Source organism: Pteronotus mesoamericanus, unplaced genomic scaffold (genome assembly GCF_021234165.1).
Source record: "Pteronotus mesoamericanus isolate MK-2021 breed Mesoamerican mustached bat unplaced genomic scaffold, CSHL_Meso_final contig_246, whole genome shotgun sequence".
Taxonomy (NCBI): Eukaryota; Metazoa; Chordata; class Mammalia; order Chiroptera; family Mormoopidae; genus Pteronotus; species Pteronotus mesoamericanus.
In genome coordinates this window covers 385,356-403,573 of record NW_026555104.1, presented here as the reverse complement: position 1 = coordinate 403,573, position 18,218 = coordinate 385,356, and the positions used below count along the sequence as shown (strand labels likewise).

Here is an 18,218-nt window from a genome sequence, read left to right as displayed (position 1 = left end):
ACATAGAAGCACAATTGCTGTGTAGGGTAGGCACATTTCCAACTTTCTAGATACTAGCAAATTATTTTCCAAAATGGATGCTCTAATTTGCACTCCCATATTGGCCTATACCCTCACCGACTGCTGATATTGTCAGACTTTACATGTTTGCCACTATGGTGTGTATAATGTGGTATTAGCCATAGGCCAGGGGTAGTCCAGATATTGCCGATTTGGTGCCCTTAGAAATGGTGATCCACTGATTCCGTCAGGGTCTATTGATTTAAGTGCTGGGAACCCAACTCAAACTAGCTCAGTGTGTAGGGGGTTTGGTTAAATAGGAGGAAAAGAGGTGAGCTGCCTGGTCTCGTGCCATTTAGAATCAGAGCTCAAGCCTGCCCAGGGCTCCCTGACTGCATCCATGCTTCTGTCTGTCATCTTCCTTCTTTGGAATTGGCTTTCTTTACAGGATGGAGGCAGCTGCTGGGCCTCACACGTGACTTCGCTGCTAGAAAGGGAACGCGTCTCTTTTCATGGTTCTAGTCGGAGTCAGATTGGGTATGAGCCTACCCATGGGTCGAGTAAAGGTGGCCAGGTGGGTAGCTGTTTTGTGGCTTCCCGTTACTGCATAACAAACCACTCTAACTCAGAGATTTAAAACAACAGCCATTTTATTATCTCTCCCAGGATGAACTGTGAGTTAACTGGATGCAGCTGAGAGGTTCTTCGGCTGTGTATCAGCTGAGGTCACTTAGAGGCTTGACTGGGCTAGAACATTCAAGATGGCTCAACCAGAGGTCACACAGCTGGGAGCTCAGCTGCAGGTGTTGATTAGAGCAACTCCGTTCTCCATGTGGCTTGGGCTTCTGCATTAATGGCAGCTGGCTTCCAAGAACGAGCATCCAAGAGTTAGTATTCTAAAACGAAGGAAATGGAAGCTGCCAGGCCTCCTAAACCCATACTGGGATGTCCTGGAATATCACTCCTGGTCAAAGCCAGTCCCAGCCCCAGTCCAGATTGAAGGGAGGAGAAATAAGCTCTACCTTTTGATGGGTAGAGCTGCATGTGCATAGAGGGAGAGAAAGTATTGTTTGGGGCCATCACTGGGTGGCTATCACATTAGAGAAACATGATTGGGCCAGCCTGGGTAGGTGCTCACCAGGGGACAGACAACAGGTCTGTCCCCACCATGTAAGCATACCTGCCACTCTTGCAGAGCTGGCCCCCGTTCCTGTGTACTCGCTCTGTGGTCCTGGAATGACAGCAGTGCTTTGACGTGGTAAACATCTGACAAACTATTGTTGAATTCCTTCTCAGTCCTTCTTTGTGTAACTGCACCAGTCAAGTGCTTGCCATTCTGCCTCGGCAAGGTCTCTTGTATCTCTCTTGTCCCCTCCTTCCTCTTGCTCTAGATGAACAGTCTCCTAACAAGTCTCTCAGACGCCTGCCTTCTCCCCTAACTCTGCCCCGGGAACACACAACTTCAGTCCTGTCTCACTGCTGCCTACTAGGGAAAGCACAGCCTAACTTTTAGTGCCGGCCCCGCCCCCCCAACATGGGCCCATCCTGCCTGCTTACCAAGTCTCCCACTGCTCCTTCGGGTAGAAGCCAAGCACACGCGCAGGGATGCGTCAGCTTGGGCTCCTGCACAGTGCTTTCCTTTCCCCACCTCTCTTCATCTCCCCCTAGGGTAGCCTTTCCCCTGTCAAATCTGGCAAAAGGTTCAGCACAGATGCCACTTCTTCCATGAAGCCCTCTCTGCTCTATCTTTCCAGCCCCCTTCCTTCCACCAGACATAGTTCTATTTCTGAGTTTATTCCTGCCTTCTCATACTTCACAGCCAGCCTTGTATGCTGGTTATTTCTGTGCATGTCCTATTAGCTTTCCCACCTTGCAAACTCTTATGATGCTCCTTCATGGTACGAATCCTTTGTACTCAGAAGCCCTTAGTGATATTAGTTAAAAGAATGAATGAATGGCCAACCCTGGCTGATAGGGCTCAGTTGGTGGGAGTGTTGTCCAGTAGCTGAAGGGTTGAAGGTTCAGTTCCCGGTCAGTGCACATACCTAGGTTGCGGATCTGATCCCCAGGCTGTGTACGTACAGTAGGTAATGGATTAATGTTTCTCTCTCACATCAATGTTTCTCTCCCCCATCAATGTTTCTCTCCCCTTTTCTCTTTCCCTTCCTCTTTCTCTAAATAAAATAAATAAATAAATAAATAAATAAATAAATAAATGGATATTCTTGAGTGAGGATACCAAACAAGAAAAAAAAATGAATGAATGAATGAGTGGTAGTCATCCATGTAGAGGTCAAAGATGAATTCATCTCCAAAATGAAGCTGATTAAATTATAGCTAAAGTTCCATTCTGCTCTAAAATTTGGTTATGTCTATGACTGAACTCTCCTAGGTGAAAAGGAAATAGAATGGGTAAGGTAAACATATTAAACCTTGAGAAACGTGGATAAGGTATACATATTAAGTCCTGAAAAACTCAGTCGGCAGGGCGGGGCAGGGGAGAGCAACGGGAAGAAGGTGAGACAACCGTAACTGAACAATAATTTAAAAAAATTGCAAATTAAAGAGAAGTCAAACATAACAATAAAAAAAGAAAAACAACACAGTCTAGATGAAGGAAAAAGATCCAGAAAATGGTAATATTCAAGGTGGAAAAGTTCAAGAAAAAGGAACAGTTAACACACCTGTAATGAAGAGAGGCCTATGGAAAAAAAGGTGAAGCATGGCCACTGGGATTTTACAGGAGGAAGAATTTTTATGAACTGCTTGACCTGTTTCCAGAGAGTTCTGTGGCAATAAGCCAGACCCCAGGGGGTGAGGAGGGACTGGCCAGTGAGGAAGTGGAGGCACTCGGAGAGGGCAGTTTCCACAATGGTGCTGCTTTGGGCCTTTGAGAATATTAATATACTGGCGACACTATGGGCACCATGGTGACACAGACTTGGCACAAATGGGTGTGAAACAGAGCATCTCAGAGGCAAGGAACAAATAATCAGAATTGGACTGAACTACCCCCCGGGCAGAAAGCCTGGGGAAAGCTCACTATTCTCTCCCAGATATCTGCTCTGTTTCTTACATTCTTTTGCACAAACCCCAGATAAGATCGGGAGACTTACATGTCCTTTGAGACAGTGTCCCCTGTCACCATGTATGTGTACAATGTTCTGCTTGTCTTTAGTATTCCAGGGACACACCAATCTGTGCTACTGCCTAACTATACTTGCCACATAATTTTACCTTGTCATAATGCTGCAGGACGCGCAAGAATAATAGCCAGCTAATGGTGGACCACATTCTAGCATCTAAGGTGGCCTGGACAAGCTCTGAAGTCATGTAGGTAGCTGGGCTCTAATCCAGATTGTGCCTCTTACTAGCTGTGTGTCACCCTCCCCGCTATTTACCTTTTAAGATTTCAATGTGGCATCTGGAAAATGGGGCTGGTAACACCCACCTCAGAGAACTGCTGTGCAGATAAAGGAAGATGATCCTGTATGTAAAGCATGTGTTTTTGTACATTTCCAAACAATAGCAAGCAGCCAATAAATATTAACTGCAGTAATAGGAAACTCACTATTGTGATACAAGAAAGTGTGTAGTAGGTTAGATTCTATGGCAAAGAGAAGTTCTTCAGAATGACTGTCACAACATTTTCAAATCCAATCATCCTAGAACAGGAAGAGTCAAAGTCCTATTTACCTAGGAACCAAACTGCTCATAGCAACAGCGATTTTTCTTCAATTTCCCTTAAACTTCAGGACACAAAAGAGATAGAAAGTTAGCCTGCTACCAGACACTCCTGCACCATCGTTTTATTTTTCCCATAATTACTCCACATGTGCTGTAAGTTCAAATCTGTCTGAAAGCTCAGCAACAGCACCAGGATCACTAAAAATAAGTCAGAATCAACTTATTCTGATAGACACTGTTCCTTTCAGAAGTTACTGGAGCTTTCAACCACGACCTCCCTTTTTGGTTTTACCATATTTTTCTTTCAAATGTAGCTACTCTCTCACTAAATAGCTATCTGCAAAGCAACCTCATAATCTTTTTAAAATTAAATTTTGAGGGGTTTTAAACAGAAATGAAGCATAAACTCTCTTAAAGACTTGGTCATAATTTGCTCCACTAGGGGGCGACATTTGCTAAAATAAATAAAGGGCTGTCTTGGCCATAGGGATTAATACTGTACCTTACGAGTAAGCTGGATCCCAGGATTTTGCGTGCCCTTAGTCACCTAGTGGACACTAGAAAACACAAAATCTTTGGACTCCATCCCTGGAGATTCTGAATCAGTAGGGGAAGAGGGCATGAAAAGGTGTTAGAAATCAGCTTTTTAAAAGCTCTTCAAATTTGGGAACCACTGTTTCAGAGTGAAATGAAAATGAGATTTTAATTACACTTCTTCCACTACTCATGGTCCAGATATATTATTTAGGTCCTGCTGATATATATGTTTATATTTTTATTTACTTTTTACCTTGGTGCAAAAAGAGGGTTTATCTTTACACTAATACCATGATTTTTGCCTTGCTTAGAGGTTGCTATTTAATGCAACTTCCAGAAAAGTCTTTTATATGGCACTCTACAAAATATTTTCATTTCTGTTTGTATTTATCAGTAAGGCCAGTTTTTACTTTATCATAAGCAAAAAAAAAAACACACAAAAAAAAACCTGTCTAAGCAATGCCTGGCTGTGGGCAATTCTGCCATAAATCAAACCAAAGCTTATCTGTATGAGTTACCAGTCAAGTGAACTGCATAAAACATGTCAACTGATTAAATGTAAGAGCAACCTAACTGATGCATAAGAAATTCTGAGAACATACAACAGAGCGGTTAAGTTCTGGGGGTTTGGTCTGGCTGAGTACGAGATAAATATACCTACCTGACCCAGGCTCCTTGGAATGGATTTTTTTTTAATTTATTGGATCTTTAAAACTGATTTATGAGTCAGATCTAGGTAAGCATTACCCTTTGTATTTCATCCGCTGGTGCTTACAAGGTCACAGTGACATTTTGCCCTGTCAAAGGGCTGCCACAGTTTTGGCACAGATGGTTCCTCTCCTAGACTTACTCTGTTTGAGAAAAAGGTCTGGAGAAGGGATGTGAAAGTGGTGATTTCCAGTCAAGCTTCCCTTCCAACTCACGTGGTCTTACAGATCCTGTTGTCAGCTTGCAAGCTGGACAGGTAATCATTAAGGGCTCCTCCCTGGGCACCTGGCCGCACTGCTCGTGAGAGATGCAGCCTCTGTTTTAACCCACCTCTCCACCAATTCTAAACCTCTCTGTTTGCAGACATGCAGCTAACACTTTTCGACATGTGTCTACCACTTTCACAGTTGCCAATATTCACACTGCTCTTAAGCTGCTGTGTTGGGTTCTCCAGCGTTGGTGGGAAGAGATTAGTCCTTTGTGACCTAGCGTAGGGGGTTGGGAATAGGGAACTCTGTTTACAGGATTTTGGCTTACTACAAACATTTCTGTGTTACAGTTGGATAGGATTGCTCCACAGTCCACACAGACCAGATACTGGGTCAGTCCCCCCAACTACTTCCTTGCTATTTTCTCTAGCATTGCTTACTCCTTTCCCCAACCCCTGAAAAATCTTGCATTGTATTATGAGTGGGCCGGGAAGCTTTAGAGAAGTTGCTATCCCCTCCCCCCAGCTTTTTTCCTCCTATGATCTATTAGTGTTGTGCTCTCAATCTTAGTTTACTCATTACAAACAATATAACCTCTGTCCTTTCTTCCATCTAACTAGAGGGCAGCATGGGACCCAGTGACCACATTGCTGCTGGGCTCTTTAATAGCCCATAATCCTCAAATAGACCTTGTTTGAGACCTCAGCACACCCACTCCTTCCAATGAGTTGTGACACATGTCAACCCAAGAGGAGGTCACATAAACAAATGCCACATAAAATCCATGACACCAGCAGCCGAAATGGTTTCCTTTTTTGTTTATAATTTTTGGCAAATGATTTGGCCGTCGTTTGTTTCAAAAGGAACTGATGGCTGTTGGACATACTTTGAGGGGAATTCCTGAGGGGTGGGGAAATTATGAAGGGGCCTTTGGACTAGCTGATTCACAGCTGGAAGACCCCAGGGCTGTAGACTAGGCGACTGCCGAGCGCAGGGCAGAAGGGCTGTGTTTGCTAGAATCCTCTGTGAGCTGCTGTCCCTCGTTCCGGAGGTCGCCGATGATTCCACCACGGCGGGAAGACGAGCAGGGGCTCTGGGCAGCCGGCGCCGCCAGTCTCCTGTCCTTTCCCCTGACCAAATGAGAAGCAGTGGGTCTCTCGGAGGGGTTAGTGGGACCTTCTGGGGACGCCTCTGTGGCAGGGCTATCGGCCTTCCTCCGCACTCAGGTAAGCTCCTAGACTCGATCGCTCGGAGCCCCTAGACGCCGTATGCCTAGGCCTGGTTCTGTCCAGCGGTGGCGGTCGTCGGACCTGGGCCAGCCAGACACCCGCCCGACCCTAGGCCCCGCCCCTGGTCCCAACCTCCCACGATAGCCCCGCCCCGGATCCGCCCCTGCCCAGTCTTGGCCCACCCCTAGGCTGGCCCCGCCCTCGGCCCCGCCCCGACCGGAAGAAGAGCCCGCAGCCGGCGCTTAAAGGGTCAGGAATGGGGGTGCCGCCACCGCCTAGTCTGTTCTGCGTTCACTGAAGTCTGGCCACCGCCGCGCTGTCGTCGCGGCCCCCACCCCCTCCCGTCCTCCGCCCGTCCGCACCGCCCCCCCAGAGCCCGCTGGCCGGGCCCGGAGCCGTGACAGAGTTCTCGCCATGCCGGCCCGGCTGCTGCTACTGCTGCTGGCGTTTCTGCTGTCCGGCCCCAGGGTGAGTGACCGAGGATCGTGGGGTGGAGGGACATCTCTGGGCCCTCCGGGTTCCAACCGGGAGCTCAGCGACGGCGTCTTGAGGCCCCGTGCGTCCCGGCTGAGGCTCCCGCCGGGCGTAGGTGGAGGCGCCCTGCGGGGAGCGAACGCCTCCTGGCTGGCCGGAGTGACGGCCGCGGCCGGCCCTGCCGAGACGCACGCCACCCTAAGGGCCTCGCTGGCCAGCGCGACTGTCACGGGCAGCGCCTCTTGGGGCCGGCCTTGTGCGCAACTTTGTGTCGCCCTGGCGGCACCTCGGGGTCTCCAGATGGCCACCTGCCGGACTCCTCTACATAGGTGGGCAAGGGCTCTGCCTGGCGGTGGCCGTGGAGGAAGGACTGAAAGAGCCCTGTTATCGAGGGGCTAGGGAATGTCTTGCGTTTACCATCCTGGTTGGAACTTTTAATGAGAGAACTTTGGGGAACGAATGCAATCAGGAGAGAGTAAGCAGTTTTACCCAAGAGCTTGATCCTGCTTACCTGTCTTGCAAGTTTTTTGGTATTGTGTGCACCGAGACTTAGTTAAGCAAGGTAAGCTGTGGGAATTGGACTCTTTTAAGACCCCATATGGGACAGCGGTGAAGCCGCTTCAAAACTTTAAATAAAAGACTGCCTCATTCTGTGAGAACACTGTGGGGCTGTTCGAAACTTCTCTCATCTTTTTTTAAAAATTATTTTTCATTTTTTAAGAGAAGCTCATGGTTTACATTTACTTAACTATTTAAGACCTTTCACTCTGGCTGTGGATTTGGGCACCATGGCTGGGAGGACATTTTGTGGACAGAATTGGGTTTTGTTTTGTTTTTTTCTTCTGGTTGGAAGAACCTAAAGTAGCAAGTGGTTTAAAAAAAAAAAAACAACTTATCGTTCAGGATGTGGGTACGGCACATTGGTGCAGGTTCTGTTTAATGACCTCCACTGTGTACTCTTTAATATGGATATCATGTACCAGGTGTCCTGGTGGAAAATTGACATATGTACCTGAGTGCTACAGTATGAATTCATTGGAGATTAGGCACTTTAGATAAATAATGCTCCATGCTCTTGGAATAACAGCTGGAATAAGGATTTGGAAACAGCTGGAATAATATAGAAGGTTACCTTTTTCACATTCGGGTTTTTTTTTTTTTTAAAGAAAATTTGTGCACACTTCACAATAGAACTCGTATAAGTTAATTTTCTCTCCTAATTTAAGATAAAATCCACTTTCACAGCTAGGGTCAGATTTTGAACTTCAATGCTACGTCTAGGATTGGTTAACTGTTGCCTGACATCTGATCACAAGTAAGACCATAAACAGAAAGACCATATGTATGTCATGGAAATTGACCATTTTGAATGATGAGGTCCAAGGTGTATAGGTTTTCTTTGCCACATGTTTCAATGCTGTTCTTTCACTGGATTCTAGTGTTTTACTTATTGAATAACTTAAACAGCCAAAAAAACCCCAAACTATTTAGCTTTAGTTGGTAATATAGTTTCAGTTCATGTAAATATTTGCAAATTGTATTTAGAAATCTAAAAACTTCTCAGAGTTCATGGCAAAATATTCCAGACCCTTATCAAAAGGTTATGTTTTCGTGTAACTACTTTTTTAGGTAAAAGGTCAGAATTCACTTCCAGTACAAATTTCGATCCCTAAACATAGTGAGAATTCTTACTTGAAAACTCTACATGAAATGCCTTGCAAAGTGTGTGGTTAAACTAGGCAGCAGTGATGTTGTGCAGAATGCGCTGGCTATAAAATTAGACAAGCCTGAGTTCTGACTGGTCACTTGCTAGCTGTGTCCTTAGGCAGATTATTTTACTTCTTTGAGACTCTGTTTGCTTATATATGCAGTGGGGGCAGCTAACACCAACACACCTGAAGACGCCTTACGCATTATAGATGTTGTGAATGTATTCTCCTTACCTGCCCCACCCCACCCGCCACCCCGGTGCTTTTTACTCTCATTTTTTTATACTATGTGTCTGCAAGGAACATTTTTTGATGCTGTTTCTTTTACATTGATGAAATAACTACAGTATTAGAGGCAATGCTGTGATTTCCTTTCAGTGAGTGTCTGCTTGAGCCAGACATTGACTCATCATGGGCTGCAACTTGATGCTACCAGATCAAAAATGCAATAACATCAGTGTTATTAAGGAGTTGAGGGTGTTAATCCAGAATGTGCTTATTTAGTCAGGGAGTTTTCCCCTCCTTCCCAGACCCTGATCTCGCACCTAATGTTGGTTTGTGTCACACTGTCGCCGTCACATAGTCCTCATTCTGCCGTATTGAGGCGCTCCTCTCAAGTACGAAAGAGTTCTGCAGCCTGTGAGGCAAAATACTTTCTTCAGTTATAATATATAATTAGTTTATTCAGCCAGAATTTTGATTTTATTTTTTATATACTTGGAATAAATGGGTTTTATTTTATTTTACTTTTTTAATTGTTCAAGTACAGTTGTCTCCATTTTCCCACCTATTTTTAAATAAATTTTTTTTCCAATTACAGATGGCATACAATGTTATATTAGTTTCAGGTGTACAACATAGTGATTAGAACAGTGTTTTGGTTGCAGAGCAGAATAAAAAATGTCACTGATAACTGAGGACCCTGTGTGTATAGAAACACACCGAGAATATCATCTGAGACCTGAGCCTTAATTCAAAATGTCCTCGCTCATCATGTATTCTCATAGTTATCACCTGCATGGATTATCCTAATAGGAGACAGCAAGTATTTATACAGAGGTCATGGGGAGAGTGTTGTGTGTTATCAGGGCTGCTAAGCACGAGATGAGACTAGTTGTGCACGTGTTTGTGTGTTATTTAATTAACTTGCCTGCCCACTGGGCTTTCCACAGTGGCATAGATTCTAAGAGCACAGGAGAAAATGTGTAGGAAAGGTCCTCTTGAGCGAGTTCAACGGTAGACCATATTCCAGAATATAGCTACGTAAAGGTTTCTTTATGTCTGGGCAGAATAGCACCACCTGCGTGGGCCTGGGGGATAGAATTATTTGCCTGTCTCAGATTCAGACTCCATGCCTCCATTTTTCTGGTTGAAGAATCATTGGAAACCTCTTTGGTTTCAGGATCCAAAGTAATCTTTTGGTTCAATATCATGTGTGTTTTATAATGAGCAAATGTTCTCCCTAAAGAGATGATATAGGGGAGAAAAGCCTAATGTATCATTTTAATGGATTTCATTTTTATTATGCATAAATAACTTGGGCCCTGTAACCTAGCAATATGATTAGAATGTGATACTGACTTAAACAACAGGGACGGTGAATCACAGTCCATGAATAAGAAACATGCTGGTTGAATATATTTTCTAGGGGTTGGCAGTTTTTTGTTTTTTTCTAGCTTTATCTTTACCTATATCCCATGTTTGGTGGCCTGCCACAGAGCAACACATTCTCAGAGATATTTAAATGAGACTAAATACAGATTGGGAAAAGTAGAACTTAAAAAGGTAGTCATAAGCTCCTTGCTTGCATTCCCTTTTTTAAAAAATTTAAGTTACATTTAGACAGTCTGTATCACTTCTGATTATCTTACAAGCACACAGCAAATACAACAGTGTAAAAACCTGTGTTTATATTTTTGTTCCATCTTTTTTTCACAGAACGTTTACCATAGCCTGTTAGAAAATGTTCTGAGTACACCCTAGCGTTTATCACTTTTAGTAGCACTCCAGTAAATTGTCATCCGTTCCCAGAGCATTTGCGCCTCCATTGCCCAGCCCCGGGGTGGGGACAGGCATCACCGCCCCCAGGGTGACACGGTGGTGAGCTTTGCTTTGCCTAGTGATCGCCCTGCCGAGGTCATATGGATTGTTTGCAGTTTTTCCATGAGAAGGAGAGGTGTATTTCCTTTTTTAAAAAATCTTTTATGTGTTTAGTGCTTTCCGAGTGATAACGTTGGGAAATTTTTGTTCGATAGCATGGGAAGATTGTTTTTAATCCTTGAAAATAATCATATTCATTATAGAAAAGTTAGAAAGCATCATAAGTCTAAATTAAAACAGAACTTCCTATAATCCTACTATCCAAACATTACTTCTATTAACATTTTTTAAAAACTGATTTTTAAAGAGAGAGAGAGAGAGACAGAGACAGAGACAGAGACAGAGACAGAGACATTGATTTGTTTCTCCACTTATTTATGTACTTACTTGTTGATTCTTGTGTGTGCCCTGACCAGGGATAGAACCCGCAACCTTGATGTATTGGGATGACACACTAACCAACTGAACTATGTGACCAGGGCACTATTAATATTTTAACAGCTTTATTGAGATATAATTCACATATCTTATCATTTAGCCATTTAAAGTATACAGTTCAATAGTGTACAGTTCACAGAATTGTGCAACCATCACCACAGTCAACTTTGTAACATGTTCATCCTCCTCAAAGAAATTTCATGCACATTAGCTGTCACTCCCCATTTCTTACAAACCTCCCAGCCCCTAGCAACCACTACTACTTTGTCTTTATTAGATTTCATCATGTGGACGTTTCACAAATGGAATCATACTCCATGTGGTTTTTTGTGACTGGCTTCTTTCACTTAGCCTAGTGTTTTCAAGGTTCATCCAGGTTGTAACATGTATCAATGCTTTGTTTCTTTTTATTGTTGATAATACTACATTATATGGTCACACCACGTGTTGTTTATCCATTCTTCAGTTGATGGAACATTCAAGTTATTTCTTCTTTTTGGCTATGATGAAGTGTTACTATGAATATTTGTATACAAATTTTTGAATGGCCATATATTTTAATTTTTCTTGGGTGTACACCTAGGACGGAGATTTCTGGGTCATATGGTAACTGTATATTTAACTTTTTGAGGAACTGCCTGTTTTCTACAGTAGCTGCACTATTTAATTCCCACCTGCAATGTAGGAGGGTTCTAATGTTTCTACATTCTCACCAACACTTGCTATTATCTCTTTCTGATTATAGTTATCTTAGTGGGTGTGAAATGGTAACTCATTACGGTTTTGATTTGCATTTCCCTAGTGGCTAATTTACTAACATCTTGATATATATACTTCCAGACTTTTCTTCTCTTGCATGGGTAATATTTTTCTTCCCCAAACTGGAACACATCACAGATCTTTCTTTCTGTGTCAATAAATTTAATTCTGCAACATCATTCTCACTGGCTGCATAATACTTTTTTGAATGGATATACCATCATTTGTTCAACCAGGTGGATATTGAGGCTGCTATTAATTTTAATTACTATAAACAATGAGATAAACCTTCTTATTGCTAAACTCTTGAACACATCTTAAGTGCTTAATCATCACCTTGGGATAAATTCCTAGAACTGGAGTTTACTTTTACAGCCTCCCCTTAAGCCCCCACACAATATTGGATATTTTAAAAAGCAACAAAGCTTGCCTTAAATTGGGTTTACAATAGCCATTTTAAAGTAAGCTGTTTTTACCTTGGCTGGTGTGGCTCAGTGGGTTGGACACCAGCCTGTGAACCAATAGGTCACTGGTTTGATTCCCAGTCAGGGTGCATGCCTGGCTGCGGGCCAGGTTCCTGGTTGGAGAGCCAGATGGTGTTTCTCACACAGATGTTTCTTTCCCTCTCTTCTCCTTTCTCGAAAAGTAAATAAATAAGATCATTTAAAAAATAAAGTAAGCTATCTTCTTTTAGCAGTATGGATTTTAAGTCAAGTGAAAATGAAAGATTTAGATTTTGTTTCGCTTAGGTTTTGAAGATGTAGATAACCATAACAGCCTCTTATGGCCCCTTATATACCAAGAGTGACTGAGAATGTTTTACTCTGATTCGTTCAGTAACTTGTTTGCAGGGCCCTGGGGTCCTGCAGTGGTTTCACATCAGCTTGGAAGCAGATGTGGCTCCCATGAGCACCTTCAAATACCTCAGGGTAATTTTCGAGTTTGGTTTTGAGGGTAGCCTGCCTCCCACAGACAAGATTCTGGTTGTGGGGCCATTTACGATTTTGCCTCAAGACTGTTGGTAAATCAAGAGTTGATGCATTAGTTGTGTCTTTGGAGGCTGCTGTTCCTCAAACACACAACTCGTCCATACAGCTGTTCTTCCCAGGAAGATTAAAGTGCCACCTGGCAATAACATAATGCCTTTGGTGTTTTTATTGTTTTGTTTTGTTTTTCCCACAAACATACCTAAACTTATTCATCCTAAGGAATGTTGTCTCTTTCAAAATAATCATCCCTTTCAGTCTTTTTTAAAAGTTTTTATTTTTTATTTTTGAGTACTTCATTTGAATAATTTATTTAATCAATTCTATAATTCAACTTTAAAACAAAAAATGAGCCCTAAAGATGCAAAATATGTACTCTTAAGCCGATTATCCTTACACAACTTAAAAGATTTCCCAATTCCTTCCGATCTGTGCTTGAATATAACTTTTATGTGCCTCACGCTGAAGTTTTGATGAAAGCTATTATTAGTCAGCTTGATTGCACAATTTACTGAGGACACTTGGATAAATTTTTGGTTGTTTTTAAAAACCAGCTAAAGGCTTTCTACCATGCAGGGGATTCAAAGGTATATTCTCTGAAGGGAATTTGCAGAAAATTACAGAAATATTGTGAGCAACGGGAGCGTATGTGAATAAATGTACACATGCTTCCAAAGGTAACTAGAGTGTATGAGACAGCTGGAAGGGATCTCACCGGTCTAATCCAGTGAGTCTCAGGATCTTCCCCACCCCAGCCCCACACAGGCTGCAGGGCAGTCAGTAACAGTGGGAGCACAGTATACCCTTCAAGGGTGGTGGTGTTGGGCGTGAGCCTCCCACAGGCATCGTCTTCCCCTCCCACATTGACAGAGCACTGCCCTGCTCTGTTCCCCAAAGCAGATGAAGAAGCTGAGGCCAGAGAGGGTCATGCAACCTTGGACCTGTTCAAGGTCATGCGTCATTGGCAGAGCTGAGCCTTGAACCTAATCCTCCCGCTTCTCTTTGAAGAGCTGTCCCTGCAGTGCTTATGTTCTGGCGCATTTGTTCCACAAATCAGTGCAGCTACTCCAGTCATGCCCTGAGGAGGTGACCCCGTCATGCTGCAGTGAGAGATGGGATCTAGAGAGGAACAGGAAAGAGAAGAAAGATTTGTAAGCTTCAGGAAAATGCTCAGATAACATTATTCCTTCCGCAAGAGTTGTAGCCTCTTACCCTTTGTTTTGGTTGGAAGGATGAAGCTTTGAGCCAGAAATGCTGCCTTCACCTGAGACTCTCCATCATTGAGACTGACTGTTCTGAATTCTAGAGCCAAATCCAGCAGCAATCACAGAGTGGAGATTAAGGGACCCTGAAACCAAACTCACAGTTAAAGCTCCTTTTTTTTTTTTTTTTTTTTTACTTGAGGTCTAATAATATCTAAGCAGGTGCGTGTTGATCGCTAAGAGCTCACCCAGAAGTATTTCTGAAATAGCAAAACTGAGAGTTCATGTCTTAGAAGTCTTTAACCAAAACTACTCCTCCATAGCGCAGTCCCATTCCTCAAGGAATCCTGAAAAGGCAAAACCTTCTGTTCACCAGGCTGAGCCGGGGCGTTTGCCTTTGCAGAGGCTCCCACCTCCCAAGCGGTTCTGGCACCAGGGAGCGTAGGGTCTGCGATGACAGGAGAGCAGGTGACACCGTGACCTTGGAGCACCGTGGAGGAACCCAGGTTAGAACCCCGCTTAGGTGGGTCTCCGGAGCGGCTAGTGAGGGAGGCAGGAGGAGGCCAGGAAGGTGCCCTAGGGCAGGGGTGTCACACTTCCCTTGCTAGTTTGTCCTAGAACGCAGAGACCCTGTCATGCTTGTCTTCCTGTCCTCTGTGGCATTTGGCATGGTGAGTTGGCCATACTCACTGCAGTGGGCACTCAGCAAATATTGGTGGAATTCCTCTTTGAGTCTTGTTAAAACCAATAAAACAAGGAGCTGTTTTATTGGGCAAGTGGTATGCTGGGTTTTTTTGAGGGGGGGAGGAAGATGTTGCTGTAGCTATAATCTATATTCTTTAATAGGACCTCATCAGTAGTGTTTCTTTTCTTTAAAAATGTTTTATTGATTGATTTTTAGAGAGAGAGGAAGGAGAGGGGAGAGAGAGAGAGTAACATCCGTTGTCCCACCTATTCATGCATCATTGGTTGCTTCTCGTATGTGCCCTGACTAGGGACCAACCCCACCACCTTGGCGCATCAGGATGGTACTCCAACCAAGTGAGCCACCCGGCCAGGGCAGCAGTGTTTCTACAGAAAGAGAGGGGTTTCCAGGCTATCTGTCTGGGTGGACACGACCCACAGTGTGTGGCGCCCTCTCGATGGGCTCCTCGTGTCAGTAATGAGGTTAATTTTAACATCACCAGGCCCCAGGAGATAAATGATTTGTGATTATTCCAAGTCACTTTCATTTTTCACTCAGCATGATGTTTCACTGTTAAAAAATGAACCCTGAGCCAGGGTTATCCTCTTATGTATTAAACATGATTTCCGTAGTTTGTAGACTAATTTATAATTATAATTCAAAACCACCCCTTTCTCCAGTGGATTATTCCCCCTGCTCCCCACCACCCCCGCCCCGTTTCTGATGAGGAAATAATTGTGTGTCTAGGCTGCAGGAGTGTTTGTCACAGGAACTGAATTTTCTTCATACATTTTTCTGAATAAACAGTGCCATCAGATCCCCAGAACCTGACGTTGCCATTGATCTCCAACTGGGTCAGAGGAGTCTGTGCTCAAACTATGTCAGGTCTCTTTTCTCTTAAAGCCAGTGGCCCTTGACTCCTGAGGGGCCTCTAGGAGTGAGAGAAACATCTGCACAGAGGGCCACAGCTGCAGCTAGGAATGTGTGGCTTGTGGCAGCCAGTGCATCTTGCCTTGGGCTGAACTAGTCACCTGGAGTCAGTCACCTGGGAGCTTTTTAAAAACCCTCTGCTGAGGCCCCACCCCAGGTGAATGATATCAGAATCTTTAGGAATGGAGGCTAGCATCCTTCCTTTTAAAAAAAATTTTTTTTTAAGCCCCAGGTGACTAACGTGCAGCCAGATTGGAGCCATTAAGTAATTCCTGTACCTTAATCTGGGACAGAGCAAATGTGTTTGCCTGTGCCCTGTAATATCACAGAGGCCAGGACTAGACTGGAGACAGCTTTGGGCTCATTTTATAGAGGACTGGGATCACTACATTCTACTGGTTAGGAGCAGAACTAGAAACAGAGAATCTAGGATTATATTTTTTCTAATATGCTATGTTATCCAACGCTTAAAAAGCGAGTAATTCTGGACTGATGGCTCATTTTGGAGGGTACTAACTATTCCAATTGCTTTTTTTAAAAATCAGCTGTAACTAATAACTGGGCTACATTCAAATACACTTAGTTGCTGAATTATAAGACAGTTGGAATTATTTAAAGTGACACTTACCTTACTTATTGTTGCCTTCTCCATATATTAAGGGAACTAAGGAATCAAAACTGTATTGCTTTCCAGGTTCCTCTACAACACCCTTGTGGGTGAAATTAGTCTCTGAATTTTAAGAGAAGCTTCTATAGCCAGAGTGAAGTAGCCAAGGGGTATGGGTATGGAACGAATTTCTGGAAGGAGTAACTTTGATAGTTAAGATACAAGAATGAAGCATGTAAACAGAAAACTTTCTTCTTAGGGTGAGAATGTGTGTGTTGGAAGCAAATCGTAGGAGGGGACAGTTTGTGAGGCTTACCTTCCCCTTTTCTAGGTGGGAACTAGATATCTGGGTATTTACGAGCCTTACAACCCAAAGGACCTTCGCAGCAAGTGCCCGGTTGAAAGGCCTGATGGTACCATGCAGGGCGGGACTGGGCCAGCCAGTCACCTCAGCAACTAGACTCACCTCATCTATTACTCAGAGAGCCCTACCAGCTGGTTTAGAAACAAGAGGAAACACTGCTGAACGTCGCATTGACTGGGCCGGGTCCAATCTAAAGCTCTGCTGGATCCGTGCTGAGAAAAGTCAGTAGAATTGGAAGGTCACTCTTTGAAGCCAGGCATCTGACCTAGCAGAGCTGGTTAAAATTGGGGACCCAGGCTGTGTTTCCTCACCGAACTTGATGCTGAAAGGAAATCCCAAGTGGCAGCTCCAGTTCTGCTCGCCTTGAGCAGATAATCAGCATAGTTTGTCATTTTAGCTATTTGGAAGTGTAGATTATAGGCAGTCTCTTGTTTCCATATGTATTTAGACCAATACCATAAAAGTGTAGTGGTGAGGGGTTCAATACTAGCTGGGAAACTTCGGGCAAATTAGTTATTTCCCCTGTTTCCTCATTGGTGAAACAGGGCCATGAAACCAGTAAATCTCTTACATGGACCTATTTCTAAATGTCTTCCCGAACTGGGAACACTGTTTAGGCCAGGTGCCTAGTGCAGACTGCTTCGTCCTCACCTGGGGTTGAGGACGGGAGGGCTGCCATGCTTTGGCCTCCCAGCTGTCTTGCTCCTGAGCGCTGTGGGGTCCTTCTGGTCATCCATCCAGTCATTCAGTTGCCAGCTTTACTGAGTGCATATTATATGCCAAGCACTGTTTGAGGTGCCTAGGACACATACATGAACAAAACAAAGACTCCCGCCCTCAGGGAACTGACATCTACTTGGAGGAGCCAGACAAGATAGCATGGTAAATACATACAGAATGTGGGGCGATAAGATTCTGTGGAAAGAAAGTAAGTAAGGCCTGTGGGGCCCGGCCAAAGCTGGGGCCTCCCCTGACGACTGTACGCTTCCCAGGGGAGAGCCTTCTGGCCCTTCCCGCCTCCACGTGGCATCGTGTGACCTAATGTGGGGGTCAGTATTCAGGTCCGCATTACAGTTTGTCTCTCATCTAGTCTTCTTAAAGACTTTTTTTAAAAAAGTGTTAGCATTCTTAAAAAACAAAGGTTTTATTTATTTTTGGAAAGAAGGGATGGGAGGGAGAAGGAGAGGGAAAGAAACATTGATGTGAGAGAGAAACATTGATGGGCGGCCTCTCAAATGGGCCCTGACCGGGGACCAAACCTACAACCCAGGCACGTGCCCTGACTGGGAATTGATCTGGCGACATTTTTCTTTGCGGACAATGCCCAGCCAAGTGAACCACGTCTGTCAGGGCTCAAGGACTGGCTTTGACAGCTCTTGTATGATTTTGAGCAAATATGAAATATTAAGTGTGACTGTTGTCAATTTTGAATGACCACACAGTAAGAGAAAGTCTTAAATTGTGTCAAGGAAACCTCAGAAACCCCCAGGAATCAGGGGACAGAGCAATTCCTTGATTTTTGTGGCAGCTCTGCTCCTAAATACACATGTGGTATATACAGCAAGTCCTCACTTAACACTGTCACTAGGTTCTG

The 18,218-nt window shown here is 44.0% G+C and overlaps 1 protein-coding gene across 2 annotated transcripts in view; it reads left to right on the top strand.

The window, feature by feature from the left end:
- Positions 1-6,634: 6,634 nt before the first annotated feature.
- Positions 6,635-18,218, top strand: part of ERN1 (endoplasmic reticulum to nucleus signaling 1) — a 77,799-nt gene continuing 66,215 nt past the window's right edge. For both annotated transcript variants that reach the window (XM_054573026.1, XM_054573025.1), the window contains exon 1: positions 6,635-6,838. In XM_054573026.1, the coding sequence (XP_054429001.1) occupies positions 6,785-6,838 (54 nt within the window). In that variant the 5' untranslated portion in view covers positions 6,635-6,784. The remainder of the gene's footprint in view (positions 6,839-18,218) is intronic.